This window comes from Pelobates fuscus, chromosome 5, assembly GCF_036172605.1.
Source record: "Pelobates fuscus isolate aPelFus1 chromosome 5, aPelFus1.pri, whole genome shotgun sequence".
In the NCBI taxonomy this organism is placed as follows: domain Eukaryota; kingdom Metazoa; phylum Chordata; class Amphibia; order Anura; family Pelobatidae; genus Pelobates; species Pelobates fuscus.
In genome coordinates, this window is record NC_086321.1 from 318,099,902 (window position 1) to 318,123,105 (window position 23,204).

Genomic DNA, 23,204 nt, shown 5'->3' on the forward strand with positions numbered 1-23,204 from the left:
TTGTGTTTGGCAGTGTATGTGTATATCTCCATACATCCCAGCATTTAAATGCAGCATTATACGCAATTACACCCCTTTAGTCAAACACCACACTATATACAAACACACCCCAGCATTCAAACACTAACACTACATGCAAACACACCCCGACATTCAAACAATGCTACATACAAAAACACGCCTGCACTCAAACACCAACACTACAGACAAATGTACCTATTTGAATGGCAACAGTATATGTAAATGCAGTTTACATGTATGATACATTGAAACATACCATACAAAACCATGTGTACATTCAAACACAGTCACTGCTCACTGCAAACATGGGCAAATGGTAGATCTCCATCTGGCAAAGCATGACAGTTGAGGATTTACCTTGGTATCACCCTTACACTTGAGGAGGGTGAAAAAAAGATTGCATCAGGGCCATCTCTACATTAGATCTGCCACTGGTCGCTGGTGTGATTGAGGCATCGGCACAAAAATTTAGCAGTCTGGTCGGTCTGCAAGCCTATACTGGTCTATGCAATTCGTATTGTAGATTACATGTAGCAATCGAGGTGTGCAGTATAAATTAGCCTGCACTTATACACCTACAGTCTCCTGTATTGAAATGCATAGGTCGGCAACAAAAATACATTTAATACACACACATCCCAACAAATAAACACTTGTTTTCACACACACCTAATTTATTCAGTTGTAGAGCACTGTATTCACACACGTATACTACATGCAAATAAACCTCTGTATTTTATAAAGAAAGCAGCTAATCACAAGCATTGGCAATCTCTCCACAGTGTCAGAAATAGGAAATCTCTGATACTAAATGATGGGCCTGTGCCCAATTAAAAGCTATTTATAGCTAGAAATAGGTTGCTTGTTTTTTTTTGCTTTTTTTAATTATGATTTAAAAGTAATCAACACAAGGTATAAAGTATTCCACAGTATTTTGAAAAAATAAGAAAAAGTAGAATCCCACTAAATGAACAGTGTACACAACTATTGGAAATTCCAGTATATATGCTATCAAACAGTAACTTATTTTATTGAAACAATTTAATTCATACAGCCCTATATGTGTGATGCTATGTATCAATGGTATCTAGTTATAAGGTAATTAATCTATAATAAACAAAACAGGCTCTAACTTTAGGAAGTACATCCAGGATCTTTACACAATGGAATACTCACTCTGAACCTTCTGAGCCTGAACAAGGTGTATTGTGTGATATTAAGGATAATCTATTGCATTTCCTTTAGGCCACACTACAAAAAGTGACAGGCAGAGCACAATGTCCTCCTCACTTTGCCCGTGGTATGCTAACTTTATTGTGGTTTTAGTCATATTATGACCCATGAGAGAGCTTATGCAGGTAGTTACTTTATAGGAAAAGCTATTGAGAAGCAGAACACACCCTATTAACCACTAAAGGACACAGCTTCAGAAGCAAAAGGAGAGAATGACAGAAAATGTCTGTTGTGTGTACCTAATGGGTTAAGGGACGATACATTTTGTCTTTTATGGTAGGTTTTGAGAATGACATTATCTTCCTGATCCAGGGAAGAAAACTTGAAATTAGGGTATATACCCCTGGTGGTTTCTCATTCCCAAAAGACACAATGCCAGTAGCCACTCCTTCACAAACCAGAGGAGACCCAGAGTCACCCTAAAAACAAAACAAATGTAGCATTAGACATATTTATGCAAAGTACAGTAAGACATACGCGCTCTTTATTTATTAAAAATGGGTTATCTCTCACTCGTGGCATAATTCTCAGCCAAGGAAACTGTTTCTCACCATCTACATCAGGAATAGACAACCATCGGCTCTTCGGATGCTGTGGACGACATCTCCATTTATGCTTTTCCAGCATCGTGACTGTAAAAACATTATGGGAGAAGTAATCCACAACATTTGGAGTGCCGAAGGTTGCCTACTCTAGGCCTACAATAATGTAAATTATTATATTATGGGTTCTGAGCACTAAAGCTCAAAACATTTTTCTAATTAAGTATCCATCAACCAGAGAGAGCTGAACACATCTCAAGAGCAATATGCTCTATCATGAATGAAACACATTGCCTATTCACTTAGCACGTTGACATGCTCTCTGTTTGCCCTTGAAACCAGCAGGGACTTGAGTTCACCAGAGTCTACTTACTACTTGGTTTCTCATAAGCTGATTTACTCTAGGTTGCTTTAAATAGAATTTGACATTATCTGGTTTGCGGAGGAATTCTTTCAATTTGTGAACAGATTTTAGTGAATAATCAAGGTGTTAATCCGGGGTTAAGCTTGCTGAAGTTAAGCTTGCTAAAGTGCTTTTTCTGCAAAGAGTGTGTTCTCTTTTTTTTATTTTACAAAAAGTGCGTATTTCAATAGAAAATTGGCACTTTTATAAATTATCCTTGTTACATTCCCCTGATTATTAATCAGACAACAGATCCTTTTACTTTCTGGTAGTTTAGCTTAAATGGAATCTATAGGGTTAGGAATACAAAGCTTTATCCCTAACACAATGGTGCCCACTGGTCCCCCATCCCTACTCTTACCAGCACATTAAAAAAACATCCTTTATTCACTTTATTCCAGAACTGATGTCCCTTGGGCTGAGTCACAATCTGCCTCCTTCAACATCATCTGACGGGGGGAGCTAATTAGCATGCACTGCAAGTGCCATGCAGATATTGGCATTCCCCATGGAAAAGCATTGTCTTAATTCTTTCCTATGGCATTTTCCTTGACGCTGAAAGTCCTCATGCAAAGCACCAGCACATCCAGTGTCATTTTCACAGTGTCAAACTCCGTAAAAAGCACCTCTACTGGTTGTTTGGTAGCCAGACACTAGAGGAAGTCTTAGTACTGCAATGTTAAACATTGCAGTTTCTCTGAAATGATAAAAGGATTGTCATTCTGACCTATAAATCCATTCAGAAAGTCCCCAGTAGCCAACCATTCCTTACTATAAACCTCCGTTGGATCGTCACTCAGATCTGTGTAATATTCATCTCCTAGTATATTTTCTGCTACTTCCAAATTGGCTGAACAGTTTATTACCACGCCTCCTTAATCTGCACTCCTTATAATTAACTGCTTGTTTGGTTGCAAAGCTTTATATACCCAGTTTCTAACATGGGATTATTTATTAGACACCTTCTAACTTGTTAGTCTTTTGAATATTGTAATAATGCACGAGGCACAATATATTTATATCCTTATAGGGACACCATAGGCACCCACACAACTTCTTTTCAATGAAGTGGTCTGGGTACCATGTCCCTGACTGCTTAACCCTTGCTGATTTGAATGCCTCTTTTGGCTGTCACTCTGACAGCAACTAGATGCTCTTCCACTCAAATGGCTGAGTAAAATTTGACTATTTCTATCAAATGGTCTTATAGAAACCATTTGGTTCTTGCAGTGTGGTAATGGGAAAGCACTGGATTTACTTAGGTCTTGATAATCTTAGTCTTGAAGAGTGGGATGGCAGCATGGAGACCAGTGCTGTCAGTGAGAATAGGTGAGTAAAAAACATATATTTCTTCTTTGGGAGGGGGGGGGGGGGGGGGAGGGAGGGGAAGAGCACCTAAACTGCTAAAAGGGCACTATAGTGTTAGGAATACACATTTGTATTTTTAATGCTATAGAGTTCCTTTAAATGAATCACGTCTTCAGATTGAACCTCTTCGTTTGGCAAGATATCACATTTTTAATGATGGTGGGGTATACTCTTCCTATTTAAATCAAATATATTCTTAGAATGATTGTTATTCCTCAAAATGACCATTCTTATGCTTCTCTGACTCATATACCCCATAGATACTGTTGTTCCTTTTCTGCTCCACTCACTTTGTGAATTAGTTTTAACTGCACCTATCTGATCACATAACATGTTTTTTTTTTTGTGCATTAACCAACGCCATTATGGTTCGCACCATGTTCTTTTGGGGTTTTTTATGCCTATCATTCCATGCTCCAGATTGACCATTGTTTACACCAGTTGAGAGAGGGCCATCATCTTTCTTTTTTCAAGTACTGAGGTCTCCAAACACATTATATTTGCCTTAAAGCCCAACAGAAAGGAGTAGAGCACCAGGCTGCTCTCCACTACAAAAGAATACTTTTATTTCCCTGATTCCACCATATATTTTTTTCGAGTGTGGCATTGTTATATATGCAAGCAGAGAAGAAGGTTAGCCGGTTGCAGCTATAATCAATAAAGTATGATGTCTAGCCTAGAGTGGACACTCAACCAAAGAGGATCACCACTTTCAATGGGACAGTGTCAGTGTGGGTAGTACCAGTCTACCCAGGGTATGAATCCAAATATAGAACTGCATTTTTTTTTTACTGGAGAAAGCTCTATCCAAAGACAGAGACGCCTAGAGATGTATCCAGTATATTTTTATAATCAAGAGTTTGCCCATTTTCTTTTCCAATAAAGTGAAAAATCACATATATTGGGAAAAAGTATGCCCACAATCTATGAGAGTAAACATTACTCATCTATTAACTAACTTCCAAATGTAATTCATTTTTACTTTTTAGTAAATTGAAGGATTACCAGTATATTATATTTGGATATATCTGTGCTTCAGCAGTACTCACAACAGCTTGGCTGATAATATATCGTTTTTCTGAGGCTTTATTACCTGAGCTGCATCCCCCTTGGTGCCAGGTTGGCCTGCACATATCATGGAACTGTCAATGGGCATATCTAGGATATTTTGGCATTCCTTGTTTCTGACAATGGTCACATTAACCTCCATAAGTACTTGAGATGATACATTTAAATCTCTGTTTGTCTTTCCCCAACCTGCAACGTTACATTCTGTGCCCACCGGCACTTTCTTGTTCTTTTTGTGGAGAGCAATGACTTTTATGTTCTCATTCAACGGGATTTCATCATTCATCTAAAAAAAGACCAACATTTAAATATTCATGTCTACATGATATAACAAAACAAAATAGGTTAGGACAATATGTTATGATATATATAAAGAGTTCATTATTAATCTTCTGACACTTCACCGTTGAAACTTGAAAAAGTAGACAAGCCAAGGTATTGAAAGTGGGGTAGGTTTAGTCTTTTTTAGTAGCCACTTAGTCACAAACACTGGCCGAAGTTAGCGTTCATATTTGTTTTTGTGTGAAAAAAGCAAAAAACTGATATTTGGCCAGTGTTTGTGACTAAGTGGCTACTAAGAGAGACTGGACATACCCCACTTGCAATACCTCGGGTTGTCTACTTTTGCAAATGGTATGCCATCATGGGGGTAATTCTCATTCCTGGGCTACCATACGCTCTCAAAGGCAACATAACTAATCTGGCAAATTTCAATGTGAAAAAAATGAAATGCAAGCCTTATATGTGACTCTCTAACTTTCCAAAAAACCATAAGGGGGTACTGTTATTCTCGGGAGACTTCACTAAACACAAATATTAGTGTTTTAAAACAGTAAAACATATTACAACAATAATATAGTCCATAAAAGTGCCGTTCGTTTGTAAAAAATGCAAAAAACTTCACTTTTACTTAAAATATCATTGTTGTAATACAATTTACCAGTTTGAAACACTAATATTTGAGTTCAGCAAAGTCTCCCGAGTAAAACAGTACCCCCTACAGGTTTTATGGTGTCTTGGAGAGTTACAGGGTCAAATATAGTGCTTGCGAATTAAATTCTCTGCACTTTCTCCCTGTGTTGTCAGGCATGTCAATCAAATTTTAATTAATCAAATCACATAATTATGTTAAAAGATTACTTAAATATACATGTAGAATTTTAATATATATACATATATATGTTTTTAAATTCTACGTGTATACTAATGTAATCTTTTATGTAATTATATGTATTTATCTATATATATATATTTGCGGTTATTTGTATTTTATATATAGATAGATATATATAGAATGTCATTCTAAGTGTATTTTGTTACCAATATATATATATTAATAACAAAATACAGTTAGAATGAAATTACATATGGATATATAATTTATATTAAATTTTGTTTCAATATTTTATTTATTTTATTATTTTATTTATTTATTATTTTAATTATACGTATATATATATATATATATATAATATATATATGTAGATCTATTATATATATAATAATATACATATTATATATATGTAACGTCATTCTAAGTGTATTTTAATACTAATATATATACTTATATTAGAATTAAAATACACTTTGTATGACGTTACATATATATAATATGTATATATATTATATATATAATATATATACATATATTATATATATAAAAATGCATTTCATTTATTTTATAATATGTTTAATATTTTTTTTTACACTACCTACCAGCAGGTTGACTGTCTGATATTTTAGACAGTCCCCCTGCTGGCAGATCCATAGCCAGCTATAGGGGGCCATGTGATCGCTCTTTGAGAGCGATCACATGGCCCCCGGGGGCCTCATTTGCCGGAGGGGGGCTGCCTGGGCTGTCAGGCAGCCCCACAGAAGAGGATCGCGGCGGAGGTGAGTAGTTGCTGGCTCCTGGGGGCTTAAGCCGTTACGGCGTTCCATGCCGCCGCAACGGCTTTAAAGCCCAATTAAAGCGCGACGGCATGGAACGCCGTAACGGCGTTAAGGGGTTAAAAATCTGTATAGACTCTGATAAAAACACGCCTTCAGGCAGAGACTTCCACATCCTTAATGTTGTCACTGTAAAGAACCCTTTCTTCTTTCAGTCTAAATGTGTGACCTTGTGTCATATGTAAATTAATTGTAGATTATGCTAACGCAGTGTACCTAGAATTTTATTAAGTACAGGAGGCGAATATTTTGCATTAAACTCTCTTTACTAAACTCTAGCAGCACAGATTTAACAATAAAGCTTAGTGAAAAAAACATATTGCAACAGTGTATAAAAGGCCCCTCCCCTTTATCTCTTACTCTTTCTTTGATGCAATCTAACAAGAAACGCATCCTTAACCCCTTAAGGATGGCGGGCGTGCTATGCCGTCCTTAGGGACCTGGCACTAAACGCCGGGGGGCGGCATAGCACGTCCCCGCCGTCCTATGTACTTACCCGGTTGCTGGCGATCCCACACCGGCGATCGCAGTATGGGGACTTACCTGGGAGTCCCCCTCTTTCCTCTTCGGCCCCCCTGTCTAAGTGTATTTTAATATTAATATATATATATATAATTATACATATATATATATATATATATATATATATATATAATTAATATCAAAATACACGTAGAAGGATATTGATTAAATATATATAATTATCATTATATATATAATATAAAATAAATAAATATGCAAAAAAGTAAAAAAATAAAATGAAAAAACAAATAAAAAATAAATAAATAAAATATATATGTGTAATGTACTGTTTTACGTGGAAGACTTCACTGAACACAAATATTAGTGTTTCAAAACAGTAAAATGTATTACAACGATAATATCGTCAGTGAAAGTGACATTTTTTTGAATTTCTCACACACAAATGGCACTTGCACAGATGATATAATTGTTGTGATACGTTTTAAGGTTTTGAAACACTAATATTTGTGTTCAGCGAAGTCTCCTGAGTATAACAGTACCCCTAATGTACAGGTTTTATGGTGTTTTATAAAGTAGCAGAGTCAAATATAAGGCTTGCGTTTCAGTTTTTTAACATTGAAATTCGCCAGATTGGTTACGTTGCCTTTGAGACCGTATGGTAGCCCAGGACTGAAAATTACCCCCATGATGGCATACCATTTGCAATAGTAGACAATTCAAGGTATTGCAAATGGGGTATGTCCAGTCTATTTTAGTAGCCAATTAGTCACAAACACTGGCCAAAATTGGCGTTCAAATTCGTTTTTTGCATTTTTCACACACAAACAAATATTAACACTAACTTTGGCCAGTGTTTGTGACAAATCTCAATATGTGTATAATTAAAAACACAAAATAACCTAATACACAAACTTCAAATGTATTTAAATCTTTATTGAAGTAAAAACAAAGAATCACATAAACAGGGAGGGGATAAAGTATTTGCCTCCAGTACTTAATAAAATTAAGTTAGCATAATCTACGATTTTATAACATGACAGGAGGCTTCATATTTTGCATTTTTAAAGCTGTGGAAGAAATGCAAAAGAAGCATGAGAAACCAGACAGAAATAAAAGACACAGAATGTACTTTCTCTAGTCCAGTCCGCGGACCGCAAAATGTCGCCCTGAACCGAGAGTGCGGCAAAACAAGAATCTACGCCCGCTAAAGATAGCAACCAGCGAACCCATCTCGCTAGAGTGGTGGACGTGACCGGATGATAAGGTTTAGAAATTAAATAAGAAGTTGTCCCAACAGGGATGCCCGTAGAGAAGTGGTTAGGTCTACATATTGTAGTAACGTGTCCACCACGCAGAGACGAGGGACAGCCCGAAAAAAAGGGATTTAAGACGGAAATGGAGTTCGTCTTAGTCCAACGCGAAATAGAAAACAATACTCTTTCTGGAGGAAAAACCATCCACATCGAACGCTTGCACTTACACAACCCGCCGGAAAGAAGTAAGCATGACAAAAGAGTTTTGTTGAAAAAGTCGTTGCAGAGACAATTTTGTATTTGTCTGGCCAGTCTCGAAGAAAACTTTCACTAGATCCACGTCCCACATATGTGAGTATTTGGGAGCAGGTGATCTTGATAATCAAATTCCCCTCAGAAGGCGACAGACCAGAGGATTCTGGTAGATAGGAGTGCCCTGTAAGGGAACCTGAGCCGCTGAGATAGCCAAATGCGTCACGTTGATAGAGCAATAAGAGTTGCCTGACGAAAAAAGATGGGATAAGAAACTCAGTACAGCGGTAACAGGTGCAGTAAAGAGATCAAGATCTCTCTCCAAACACCAATTGCTCCAGCCGGTCCATGCAGCGCTGTAGCTCCTTCTAGTGCTGGGCTCCATGAGTCCCATAGTAGTTCCTTAGTCGATTGCGATAAGCCATAAACAGACCAGGATCCCCTGAAACCATCCAGGCCACTAGGTCTAAGTTACTTTGGAGGACCAGTGGGTGTAATTCCCCTTAGGTGCTCGTCAACAGATGCGGTAAGGATGGCAGTAGGAGAGGGTGATCCTGGGATAGTTCCAGTAGATCTTGAAACCATGCTTGACTCTGCCATTGGGGAGTGATGAGTAACAAAGTGATCTTGTGGATTCGAGAAAGGAGGGAATGCATAAGCTCCTTGAATCGGACAACTGCCTGCTGGTCCAGGATGCAAATAGATCCAACTGGAGATGTCCCCATAGAGACCTCAGTGTGCGGAATATCGAGACGTTCAGTCTCCAGTCGCTGACGTCCCTCCAGTGTCAAGAGAACCAGTCTGCCGTGAGATTGTTGATTCCTGGTAAGTACTCCGCTCGTAGAGTGATGTTGCAGGGCTGTAACTCTGCGACACCAGGTAAATTTTACAGTTTCAATATACATATAAAGGCCCTCAAGTACTTGGGGGGTTGCCCCAGTAATAGAAAGGGGGTCACCCTAATGTACACCCTGTTCCAAATTATTATGCAAATGATATTTTTTCTCATTTACCTAAATAATTGAGGTAAATAACAGTCAGCATAATTCTCATGTTATCAACTATTAAGAGTACAATTCAAATTTTATTCAACAAACCTCCTAATGATAACCGTATTTCTTTTTAAACATAAAAAACTTAAAATGCACTGTTCCAAATTATTACGGGCAGTAAGTTTCAAAACACTTTATAGGTTGTAAAGAACTGAAAATTTTCATTTGTTGTGTTTGCAGCATATTTACTGAAATCAAAAGCTATTTCAATCAAACTTATAACAACATTTTAACTTTTTAAACATTTTAATAGGTCACGTTTTATTTTAACATAGGACCCCTTATTTGATAGCAGCTTCAATCCAAGTCTTCCATCCATTGAACTTGTGAGTTTTTGGACAGTTTCTGCTTGAATTTGTTTGCAAGATATCAGAATAGCCTCCCAGAGCTGCTGTTTGAATGTAAACTGCCTCCCACCCTCATAGATCTTTTGCTTGAGGATGCTCCTAAGGTTCTCAATAAGATTGAGGTCAGGGGAGGATGGAGGCCACACCATGACTTTCTCTCCTTTTATCCCCATAGCAGCCATTGATGCAGAGGTATTCTTTGCAGCATGAGATGGTGCAATGTCATGCATGGTTCTTCCTTCTGTACCAGGGAAGAAAGTGGTCAGTCAGAAACTCTACACACTTTGCAGACATCATCTTTACACCTTCGGGGACCCTAAAGGGTCCAACCAGCTCTCTTCCCATGATTCCGGCCCAAAACATAACTCCACCACCGCCTTGCTGACATCGCAGCCTTGTTGGAACAGGGTGGCCGTCCACCAACCATCCACTACTCCATCCATCTGGACCATCCAGGGTTGCACGGCACTCATCAGTGAACAGAACTGTTTGAAAATTAGACTTCATGTATTTTTCTGCCCAATGCAGCCGTTTCTGCTTGTGATCATTGGTTAGTGGTGGCCGAATAGAAGGTTTATGCACAGTTGCAAGACTCTGGAGGACTCTACACCTTGATGTCCGTGGGACTCCAGAGGCCCCAGCAGCTTCAAATATCTGTTTGCTGCTATGTAATGGTATTTTAGCAGCTGCTCTCTTGATCCGATGCATGGATCTGGCAGAAATCTTCCTCAATGTGCCTTTATCTGCACGAACCCGTCTGTGCTCTGAATGAGCCACAAATATCTTAATAGTGCGATGATCACGCTTAAGTTTTCGTGAAATATCTAATGTTTTCATACCTCGTCCAAGGCATTGAACTATTTCACTCTTTTCGGCAGCAGAGAGATCCTTTTCCGTACCATATTGCATGAAAATGGTGCTTTGCTTACTAATGTGGAACACCCTCCTTTAGTAGTTTTTCCTTAAATTGGGCTCACCTGGCAATCTGGTTATCACAGGTGTCCGAGATTGTTTTCAGTGATCAAAAGAGCCCTGAGACACAATGCCATCCATGAGTTAAACTGAAAAACAAAATTTTTAATCTTTGTGAAACTTAATTAGAATTTGCATAATAATTTGGAACAGGGTGTAATGTAGCCAAAGGTGGCTGGTAAAAATGCAAGGGACGTAGCCACATTAAGGTGTCTTATGGTACCCTTAAATACAAATATATAGTATTAAATCCTTTCTTTGAAGTCCCAAATGTTATGGCACAGAATAGGGGTTCACCCCATACAATTCCAATATCGTGGTAGCGAACTAATATCCAGTTATGTTGAGGTTTGTATTCCTGTAGTGTCCTGTGCCAGAATAGTGTGTTACTGTGTGGGTCACAGGGCAAGCCAGTGGGTCTTTGATGTGCAATCAACACTTATATAACAGACGTATGGACGGATCAGATCGCGTGAATCACGCTCTGATCAACCTTAATTGGCCGCCGAGGATCTCGCGAGAATTCACCAGATCCAAGATGGCTGCAGTTCACGCAAAAATTACAGACAGGGAGACCACGAAATTGCGTTCTCGTCGGCCTGAAAACTCAGTCCGTCCCATATCCCCACCACCCTCAGCACCCACCCAGACCCTTAAATCACTGGGCAGAAACAAAGAAAAACGGCGCGATCGCAGCAATGGCGGACACGAAGCATTAGAGCAGGTCTAAGAGCTATCTGTGGTAGCCCAGACCTGAAGAGCCCAGGATAAATAGTAAAACCAGAGGCAGGGTGGGAGAACAATATATAGGGGTGGAAGTGAAGGGTACACACAAATAATAAGGCTATAAACAGTATTAGTTCTAGACAATATTAAGCAATGGTATAGTAACAACATTTGAAGGAAAAAATACTCTGACCTGTGCCAGCAGGAGCAGCAAAGAAAGAGGAAGAGATAAAAGGGGAGGGGCTTTTTATACCCTGCTGCAATATGTTTTTTTCACTAAATGTTATTGATAAATCTGTGCTGCTGGAGTTTAGTAAAGAGAGTTTAATGCAAAATATGAAGCCTCCTGTCATGTTATAAAAATTGAACTGCTCCCCTTTAAAAATTGTTGTGGTTTGAGTTCAGTGACTTGTAGTTTTTTTTGTTTTTTTTATAATTCTTTGTTTTTGAAGTGCATAATTTGACAGGTAAGTAAACATAAACATTTCACTTGGTGAAATACAGAGAGACATGGCTGATATAGCGTCATGAAATGTCAAGAGAGGACTGCACTGAAGGCTGAGCAGACTTGTCTACCGTGTTTCTCCGAAAATAAGACCGGGTCTTATATTAATTTTAGTCACACAAAACACACTAGGGCTTATTTTCAGGGTAGGGCTTATTTATTTACGGTTCCGGTATGTACATTGAACCCCCCCTTTAATTAATCCACCCCCTCTAATTAATCCACCACCCCTTTAATTAATCCACCACCCCTTTAATTAATCCACCACCCCTTTAATTAATCCACCACCCCTTTAATTAATCCACCCTTCCTCTAATTAATCCACCCCCTCTAATTAATCCACCACCCCTTTAATTAATCCACCACCCCTTTAATTAATCCACCCTCCCTTTAATTAATCCACCCTCCCTTTAATTAATCCACCCTCCCTTTAATTAATCCACCCTCCCTTTAATTAATCCACCCTCCCTTTAATTAATCCACCCTCCCTTTAATTAATCCACCCCTCTAATTATTCCACCCCATCTAATTAATCCACACCCCCCTCTAATTAATCCACACCCCCCTCTAATTAATCCACACCCCCCTCTAATTAATCCACACCCCCCTAATTAATCCACACCCCCCTCTAATTAATCCACACACCCCCTCTAATTAATCCACCCCCCTTTAATTAATCCACCACCCCTTTAATTAATCCACCCTCTCTTTAATTAATTCACCCCCCTTTAATTAATTCACCCCCCTTTAATTAATTCACCCCCCTTTAATTAATTCACCCCCCCCTTTAATTAATTCCCGGTATCTACTCACAGTTCAAAGAGTCCGACCACTGGGTGCCTCACCGCCCGGAATGGATCCTTCCGCTGAAGATCCGTGAAGGCAGACTGACGGCGCTGCGCACGTCGTCATCACGCTGCGCACGTCATCATCGCGATGCCGCTGCCCGCAACGCTCCTCCCCCTCCTCATAGAAGAAGGAAGTCCCGCCAAAGGTAAAATGCCTAGGTCTTATTTTCGGGGTAGGGCTTATATTGCAGCCCACCCCGAAAATTCGGCTAGGGCTTATTTTCGGGGTAGGTCCTATTTTCGGGGAAACACGGTAGGTCAAATAGATTTAAGCTTACAAAGTAACAGAGATTGCTAAACATGAGGGTTAGAAAGTGATCATGAGAAGTTAAAGTTAATAAACTGCAATAGGAGTACAAAAAGGTGAACAGAAAGATTAACATTAACTTGAGTTATTTTAGTGGTAGCAGCAAAATTAGCCGCAGGCAGTATAACAGATTGGACAGCAGGTTTCAGTATTGAATGTCTCCTCCGGTAGTAGACTGACACAGGTTTTAGCCAATTCCCCCCAATTCCAACTGATTTGGTGCACGATTAGGAAAGTAACAGGGCTTGCACCCCAGCTCTGTGGGACCACTAGGGTATAAGATAAGTGGTGGGTCATGCAGGGGCATGTGCACTGGTTGTATCAGCCCGCGTTGAGCCCTCTCCCGGCCTGTCTGAAGCTTCAAGTAACCTTGGTGAGAATTGTCCGCGTCTGGTCTGCCTCCGTAGATGGCGCCAGCCGTTTTGGCCACTTCGGTGTGTGCCTGCTGGGTCATCCTCCCTGTGCTGAAGAGGTGGGTTGTTGACTGGTCCGTTCCAGGGAAGGTGCTTGCTGAGCCCCGTCAGTGGCACACATGCGACTGGTGAGTAGCCATTTACCAAACCTCTGAGAGTGAAGGTGCTGTGCTGCATGTGGCATCCGCCATTGTGCGTCTGGGATGCTGGTTGCCAGATCGTCGGGAACTCTCCATATCTGTGCAAGTAGAAGGTGCAGGTGAGACTTCAGGCTCAGTGGACAGAAGCATGCTGGGCATGGCCGGCGCCACCGGTAACCGCCTAGGGCGCAACTTAGCAGGGGGCGCCGGATCCTGCCCGGTGTGGCTCCTCATGCTGCGCTGCCTGAGCGCTTTTACAAGCGCTCAGGCGGCGCAGCACTACTGCATGGAGGGCGGCCGGGTTTGAGTGACCGGCAGGAGGGAAGCGCAGAGCGCTCCCTCCTGCCGGTCTCTCCATGTAGCGTGGCGGCGCGGATCGCGGGACAGGAACCTCTTTTTCCTGTACCCGGCCGCCGGTGAGCGCTTCCTGTCATTCCGCCGGCGGCCGGGTACAGGAAACAGAGGTTCATGTCCCGCGTTCCGCACCGCCCGGCCACGCTACATGGGCAGGAGGGGAGGGTAAGGACCACTATGGGAGGGGGATAAGGACCACTATGGGAGGGGGGGGGGGATAAGGACCACTAGGGGAGGGGGGATATGGACCACTAGGGGAGGGAGGGGGGATAAGGACCACTATGGGAGGGAGGGGGGATAAGGACCACTAGGGGAGGGGGGATAAGGACCACTATGGGAGGGGGGATAAGGACCACTATGGAAGGGGGGGTAAGGACCACTATGGGAGGGAGGGGGGATAAGGACCACTATGGGAGGGATGGGGGGATAAGGACCACTATGGGAGGGAGGGGGGGATAAGGACCACTATGGGAGGGAGTGGATAAGGACCACTAGGGGAGGGATGGGGGATAAGGACCACTATGGGAGGGAGTGGATAAGGACCACTAGGGGAGGGAGGGGGGATAAGGACCACTAGGGGAGGGGGGATAAGGACCACTAGGGGAGGGGGGGGATAAGGACCACTAGGGGAGGGAGGGGGATAAGGACCACTATGGGAGGGAGGGGGGGATAAAGACCACTATGGGAGGAAGGGGGGGATAAGGACCACTATGGGAGGGAGGGTGGGATAAGGACCACTAGGGGAGGGAGGGGGGATAAGGACCACTAGGGGAGGGAGGGGGGATAAGGACCACTACACTATGGGAGGGAGGGGGGGATAAGGACCACTATGGGAGGGAGAGGGGATAAGGACCACTAGGGGAGGGGGGGGGATAAGGACCACTAGGGGAGGGAGGGAGGGGGGATAAGGACCACTAGGGGAGGGAGGGGGGATAAGGACCACTAGGAGAGGGAGGGGGGATAAGGACCACTAGGGGAGGGAGGGGGGATAAGGACCACTAGGGGAGGGAGGGGGGATAAGGACCACTAGGAGAGGGAGGGGGGATAAGGACCACTAGGGGAGGGAGGGGGGATAAGGACCACTAGGGGAGGGAGGGGGGATAAGGACCACTAGGGGAGGGAGGGGGGGATAAGGACCACTAGGGGAGGGGGGGATAAGGAGCACTAGGGGAGGGAGGTGGGGGATAAGGACCACTAGGGGAGGGGAGGGTAAGGACCACTAGGGGAGGGGAGGGGGAGTAAGGACCAGTAGGGGAGGGGAAGGTAAGGACCAGTAGGGGAGGGGAGGGGGAGTAAGGACCACTAGGGGAGGGGAGGGGGATGTAAGGACCACTTGGGGAGGGGTGAGTCAGGACCACTGGGGGAGGGGGGTGAAGGAACACAGGGGGAACAGGGGTGGGGAGGTAAGGACCACTGAGGGGGGGAAGGACCACCAAAGGGGGGATAAGGAGGGAGGACTACTAAGGAGAGGGGGGAGGGTAAGGACCACTAAGGGGGGGGGGATTACCACTAAGGGGGTGGGGGGAGTAGGGGAAGGTCTACTAAGGGGTTTGGGAGAGGGAGGACCACTAAGGGATTTGGGAGAGGTAGGACTACTAAGGGGGGGAGGGGGGAGTGAGAAGACCACCAAGGGGGGACTGCAGAGGGACAAGGGGCCAAGGGAGAGCACTAAGTGACAAAAGGGGAGAACACGGAGGGACAGAATCGAAGGGGAAATCAATAATTGACCAGAGGGGAGAGGACTATGAATTTTTTTTTTAAAAAATAAAGAGCTGTTCCCCTCTCAGTCCCTATCCTACCCCACAAACCCTCTCTTTTACACTACACACATACACAATGCATCCCCCCACACACACACACAGAAACATACAATGCATTCCTACTCACACACAGACACACCCGAAACACACAATGCATCCCTTACGTTCTCTTACATAATTAATGCACCCCTTACAGACACACACTGCATTCAATTGCATACACAGAAACAAACCTTGCACCCCTTACACACACACACACACACACACACACACACACAGAAACATACAATGCATTCCTTACACGCAAACACACACTACATCCCCTATAAACACACTACATCCCTTACACAATTGCACACATAAAACATCCCCAACTCATGGATGGGCCATGTAGGTGGATTTATGGGTGGGCATTGTAGGCGTATGCCCCCTGGGGGCCCAGACCTTGGGCTGTGTAAGGGGCCCTAAAAAATGGAGCTGCTTCCTGTTCGTTAATTGTTGTGAGCACTGTTAAAAACAGTCTCCAGAGAGCCTCTTCTACACCAGACCTGTGGAGCCAGACTGAGCCCATCATCAGCCTCTTGTCCTCATCTGGTGGTAAGTAGGCAATCCAATATATTATTAGTGGCAATAATCTCTAATTTACCTCACATTAAATGGATACTATAGTCACCAGAAGCACTACAGCATAATGTAGTGGTTCTGGTATCTATAGCCTGTGCCTGTAGGCTTTTTAATGTAAACACACTGTCTTTTCAGATAAAAGACACTTTGTGAATACTGGCGTTGGCCCACATGGCAGAACATATGGGCGGGGCATTGTGATGTCACATGGTGGGCAGGACATATGGGGGGGCGGCAAAAAATGTTTTGCCTAGGGTGGTCGGCCAACAATGCTTTACTACGAGGAAGTATTGGATTGACTAAATCATCAACCTTTATGATCTTAGCCAGGAAATGTATCTCTCTGTTGTAGCCCACTCCTCATCTGTGAGATCCTAGCATGCCCCCGCACACTGGTTTTCCTGGCAGCCACTACAACTTCTAAAGTTATTGTGTTGTGTGTAAGGGAGGCTTCTTGTGGACTTTGTGTGTTGTGTTTATAGTGAGGATGTGTTTTATATGTGGGAGGTGACTGGACATCACAATAACTATCTTCAGGGTTTTACTGTGATAGGGTGCTTGGGGGGTGACTGTGACCGAGTGAGGGGTGACCGAGTGTGACAGGGTTTGAGGACTAGGTGTGACACTGTGAGGGTGGGTGAGCATGACAGAGTTAGGGGGTGAGTGTGACAGGGTTAGGGAGGTGAGTTAGAGAGTTGGGAGGTGCATGAGCAGGGCCAGACTGGGATAAAAATTCGGCCCGGGCATTTTTTTATCACAGCGGCCCACTAAGAAGGGGGCGGGGCAGAGAAGGTGTGTTTTGTCATCACTAACGACAAACACGCCCCCTCTCAAACTGCAGGCCAGGGCAGACCATGTGCAGAGCTCTGCTAAAGAGCTCTAGCATGAGAAAAAAGCCCTGTACTTATTCTACACAGCGCAAGCAAATTTAATAACATGCTTGCACTGTGTTTCCTTGCAACTTGTCTCTGGTGTCTCTATAAATGGATACCAGGAGACAAAAATGCCAGTGCATGTGTTTGGAGCCTGCTTGTGGGATTGTGTGTGTGTATAGAGTGAGCTGATTGTGGTGTGGTATTGTGTAATAAGGTCGGTTTTAGTCGTGTTGTGTTTGTGGTGTAATGTAATGCATATGTGGCTAGGGGCTGTAGAGAATGTGTGTATAGGGGATGTAGCAAGTGTGTGCATACAGGCTATAGTGTGTGTGTGTGTGTATATAGGTGATGTAGTGTTTGTAGTGAGTGTGTGTTTAGGGGTGTAGTATGTGTTTGCTTACAATGAATCTAGTGTGTGTATAGGGGATCCAGAGTGTGTATGTCAGGAATGTAGTGTGTGTGTGTGTGTGTGTGTGTATATATATACACACACATACATATATTATATATATATATATATACATATGTTTGGAAGTATTGTGTATGTGTGTGGTGCAGTGTGTTGGGGAGGTTCTGTGTGTATGTGAGGGGTGCAGTATGTGTGTATGATGGATGCTGTGTGTGATGTGTGTGAGGGTGCGGTGTGAGGGTGCTGTGTATGATGTGTGTGAGAGTGCTGTGTATGATGTGTTTTGTGATAGTGGTGAGTGTGATGTGTGTGTGAGTGCAATGTATGTGAGAGTGCTGAGTGTGATAGTGCTGTGGATGATGTGTGTGAGTACTGAGGGTGATGTGTGAGGGTGCTGTGTGTGAGAGTGCCGAGTGTGATAGTGCTGTGGATGATGTGTAAGAGTGCTGTGTGTGATGTGTGTGACAGTGCTGTGTATTATGTGTTTTGTGATAGTGCTGAGTGTGATGTGTGTGAGTGCTGAGGGTGATAGTGCTGTGGATGATGTGTGAGAGTGCTGAGGGTGATAGTGCTGTGGATGATGTGTGTGAGAGTGCTGAGGGTGATAGTGCTGTGGTTGATGTGTGTGAGAGTGCTGAGGGTGAGAGTGCTGTGTGTGATGGGTGTGAGAGTGCTGAGAGTGAGAGTGCTGTGGATGATGCGTGTGAGAGTGCTGAGGGTGAGAGTGTTGTGTGTGATGGGTGTGAGAGTGCTGTGTGTGAATGTTAGAAGGGATTGTGTGTGTTTGGGGGGTAAAATAAAAAAAAAGTAGGCATTATGTCCCCACCTCCCTTCTTACCTTTAGCCTGGGAGGGGGGGAGATCCGGCATGGTGGTACCTGGGAGGGGGGTTCAGGCACTATACCTGGTGGTCCAGCGGTGAGTGAACACTAGCCTACGAGGCTAGAGTTCACTCTCGCGAGATCCGGCCGTTGCCATGGCAACGTGCCGGATCTCGCGAGAGGAACCCGGCGGAGCTGCAAGTTAGAGCTCCGCCGGATCCTCTCCCTCCCTCCCCAGCCGCATGTCTCTCTAAGTGGGCCGGTGAGGGAGATCTTTGATCTCCTCACCGGCCCCTCATTGAAAACAGCGGGGCCGGCGCTCAGATAGTGCCGGCCCTGCATAGACCGGCAGGGGAGATCCTGGGACTTCCCCTGCCGGCCTCGGCCCCTGGCCACCGCGGCCCACCGGGCATTTGCCCGGTGTGCCCGATTGCCAGTCCGGGCCTGTGCATGAGTGTGACACAGTTAAGGTGATGAGTGTGACAGGGTGAGGGGTGGTGAGGGCCTCTAGTAGGGATGTAAGGGGGGAGTGACAGTATGACGCTGATTAGTAATGTCTCTCCATCCCCAAGCCCCTCCATATGTCTGTTTCACTCTCCCCCCAGCCCCTCCATGTGTCTTATTCCCTGCCTCTCACGGTGCCCTTTCTGTCAGCCGCAGTGCACAGCCACACAACTCGTCAGGAGGGGAGCAGCACAGCACAGTGCTCACTTCCTGCAGTTAACCACCACAGGCAACCACAGGGAGTGACAGGCCCTGTATATATGGTAGACTCGCCACTGGATTCTTCTTCCCTGTGTACTGATGAAAAATAATTATTTAGAATTCTTGTCTTGTCCTGATCCTCCTTCAGTAACCCATCTTACTTTCCAATGGACCAATATTTTCACTCTTAACCTTTCTGGTATTAACTTACTAAAAAAAGAAAGCTTTTTAAATTGGCCTTGCTCTCTTTAGTTATGCGCAGTTCATTTTCAAGTTTAGTCCATCCAATGGCTCTTTTGCAAGTCTTATTGGCATGTTTATATTTGTGATCAGGTGCAATTGACTCCTCTGACTTAAATGTTTGGAATGCCCTTTTGTTATGTTTTATTATTTGACTGACCCTTGCTTTAATTTGATTCTTTTATATTTGTTTCCCACTTGTATGAATTGAGAAATATACTTTTGTAGAATGTGTTTAAAGATCTTCCATTTATCCTCTGTGCTTTTGCCAGTGAATATTTCCTGTCAGTCAATTAGTTGTAATGATGCTCGAATCCTTTGAAATTTTGCCTTTTAAAATTGAGTATTTTTGTACAGCTCATGTAATGAATTTTTTTTTAGTTAATCTAAAATGATACGATACTATGGTCAATCTCCCAGGTGCTCCCTAACCTAAATGGATAAAAACAAGTCAACATTATTAGTTTTGACAAGATCCAGACAAGCATCACTTCTAGTTTGTGCTTCTACTAATTGAGTCTTGAAGCTATTATTTCTCATCTTTGCTGACCTGTAGGAGCATGATGTCATTCTCATGGGTTTCACTGTTGTAGTTGGGGTGACGGTAGATGTTAAGTACAGAGAATGTGTTCTGATCATTCCTCTCTTTAACAGCATGCAGTCCAAGAGACACCTTTATGTTGCTAAATGAAAGAAATAATACATAAAATGTGAATTACATGGTTATTCACTAAGTGAGACTTCAGAGTGAATTCAAAGTGAATTTTAAAATGTAAGGTCAAAATAGCCAAACTGGAATTATTATCTTAGTTATGTTTACAGTTCAGGTACTTTGGCCTTAAATTTGAAATTCAAGTTGAATTCTTACTTTAGTGAATAGCCTTACTAGTATTTGTAAATCCATTTGACTTATATTATGGGTTAGTAAATGTAACATATATGCTTTCACAGCTAATTAAAGAGGCTCTCTAAGCAATATGAGTACGTCATTTCAATGTAAGAGTGGTTTTCTTGTCAACAGTCTTTGGATGTGGTTGCATGTCCTTTTGTATACCCACTGACCTCCACACTGCTTCCAGGTAACTCATACCAGGGTGTACAGGATTCTAAGAGTTTGAATAGAATCCTGAAGTAGCATGCAGGTCATGGTACACATGTCATCTGATCCGTCCGTCGGAGGAGAAACACACCAGTCGACACAAGATGTTTGGGAGGACACTACTGCACGCCGCTGCTGAGTGGCAGGGAATACAGGTAAAGGAATCAGGTAGCAGACAAATCACAAATCAGAGCAGATTCTGAACCCACCTAGTGGACAGCAAGGTAGACAACCTCACTGGGATGCTGGAGCTGTGAGTTCAAAACCAGCCAGTTCTCTGTCTGCAGGGCTCGGGGTGCACCGTGACAGCCCAGCACCTAGAGATTGCCCTTTCATACATCTTGATAATGCACATTTTACGCTTCTATATTTTCAATATCAATTCTATCCATCCTAGATGGCAGTTATAGACTCATTCTATCTGTAAATAGGTGTATAGGTAGACAGGGCACTCTATATGTATAGCTGAAACCATACAAAATAAGAGAATACTTGTGCATCAGGCTGTAAAACATGCATGCTTGAATTCCCAGAGCAAAGACTCTACATAAGTAACTATACAGTTATCATTAAGAAATAGACTTCTGCAAACAATTGTTTTGGAATAAATCAAATCCTTGTACTCCAAACCTGAACTAAACGACCGTCCAGGATCTTCATGTGCAGTCTTACTTAGTAAATTTTGCACAAGTTTACTAAAAATGTGCAAACGATGTGAATATGATTCAACAATAATCCTCATATTACTGGTGGCATATGCATATATAACTGATTCTGATGAAGTATGAATTTATCATAACTGTAGACAAGAGACAAACACACACATATGACACGCGGATAAAAATATAGTACTGTATAACTAAAACCATGTAGACAGGAGGGAAAATATACGAAACTAACAATATTTAACTGAACATATGGGGGCAATAGAAAATCATGTAGACATGAAAAAACAAATTTTAAAAATGTACATAACAATCTTTTTTTAGGTTTCTCTGTGAGTAATCTAACATTTTTATACCAGCATATATAGTCCTAATTATATTGGTAGAAATTGCAACTGACTAGTATGAACACAAGGAGGAGTACAAGAACTAAGAATGGATTGACTCCACACATTTTCCAGAGTAACCAAGGATTCTAATACTCAAATGGGATGTAAGCCGACAAAATAATTAATTAGCATAATGTACATTTAATTTTATTAGAAAATATAGGTCAAAATTGCATGATTTTTTTAAAATTAAATATTTAACTGGACAGCACCCCCAATAATTAAAAAAAAAAACATAAAATGTAATTGTGCTACCAGAGCTGTTTTCTCTTTATAAAAGTAGTTGTTAAAAATCGGTTGGTAGATATTTACTTCCAAAAAATACAAACTAGATTGCAAGCTCCAGGCCTATGTTATACAGCCCAGATAAAAGGCACAAACACACACATGGTCATCCAATTGATCAAAAAAAACAAAAAACGTGATTCATCAGACCAGGCAATATTCTTCCATTGCTCCATGGTTCAGTTATGACACTCATATTTCCATTAAAGGCATTTTTAGGTGTGGACTAGATGGGCAAATGGTTCTTATCTGCCGTCACATTCTATGTTTCTATGTTTCTAAGAGGAGTTGAATGGCATTGCAGTAAAAAAAAAATGAAATGTAATATAAAAATGAAGTGCAAAATAATGCCATCTAAAAGTTCAAGAGACATAAATAAACCGCACTCAATCTTCTGTCTACACATACACACACATATACATACACATACACACACATACACATTTTAGACTTGAGAAAGTGAGGTTCTCCCAAAAGCTTGCCATTGCAATTTTTCAATGTAATATAAATCTTCCTGACCTCCCACCACAATGTGCAGCAGTCATCACAAAGTCATTCCTAACCAGAAATCCTCCACAAATATAGGTCATCCCATGATTTGTATAGCTGATATATGTCATCCATGGTTTGGAGTGAGGAACAGCCTCATGACCACCAATAATCTGGTAATTCAATGACCCTGCAAGAAAAGGTAAAATTCTTAGCAAAGGACAAATACCACATATAGTTGCAAGGTTGGTTTAATATAGCCTATAGTACATGTGTAAAACTGTACAGGTACCTACCTGTGTGCACATCAAGAATAAAGCAAAGGAGGGGAATGAGCACTCTGAGGGATCTTTCTGGTGCCATATTCAGTCTGGTTTTCTTGTACAGCAGAACTGATATTATTTATCTATGATAACTGATGATATGTGGAGATTAAATGCACAGGAAGGGGAATTTTTCTAGCTCTACTTAGCATACTCCACTTCAAGTTACATTGTTGAAAACATATTGACACATTAAGTTTTCTTCCTCACATTTTCTGTTGGTCCTGGATGTAATATTTTCCTTTATCCTCTCCATTTAAGCGTCACTGTTCGAGGTATTGTGG

At 42.3% G+C, this 23,204-nt stretch overlaps 1 protein-coding gene across 1 annotated transcript; it reads right to left on the reverse strand.

The window, feature by feature from the left end:
* Window positions 1–989: 989 nt before the first annotated feature.
* AZU1 (azurocidin 1) lies at window positions 990–22,972 on the reverse strand. Its single transcript, XM_063457371.1, has 5 exons — window positions 22,894–22,972; window positions 22,628–22,787; window positions 20,221–20,353; window positions 4,661–4,921; window positions 990–1,673 (listed from the first exon to the last, which is right to left on the reverse strand). The coding sequence occupies exons 1-5, from the start codon at window positions 22,958–22,960 to the stop codon at window positions 1,494–1,496; spliced, it is 801 nt and encodes a 266-aa protein (XP_063313441.1). The 5' UTR covers window positions 22,961–22,972; the 3' UTR covers window positions 990–1,493.
* Window positions 22,973–23,204: the final 232 nt, after the last annotated feature.

Excerpts from the sequence above, each read along its gene's own strand:
- AZU1 (XM_063457371.1), bottom strand. The coding sequence starts at position 22,960 with ATGGCACCAGAAAGATCCCTCAGAGTGCTCATTCCCCTCCTTTGCTTT. Across the intron at positions 22,788-22,893 it reads TATTCTTGATGTGCACACAG|GGTCATTGAATTACCAGATT; the intron begins GTAGGTACCTGT and ends CTTTTCTTGCAG. Across the intron at positions 20,354-22,627 it reads GCTGCACATTGTGGTGGGAG|CAACATAAAGGTGTCTCTTG; the intron begins GTCAGGAAGATT and ends TCTTTCATTTAG.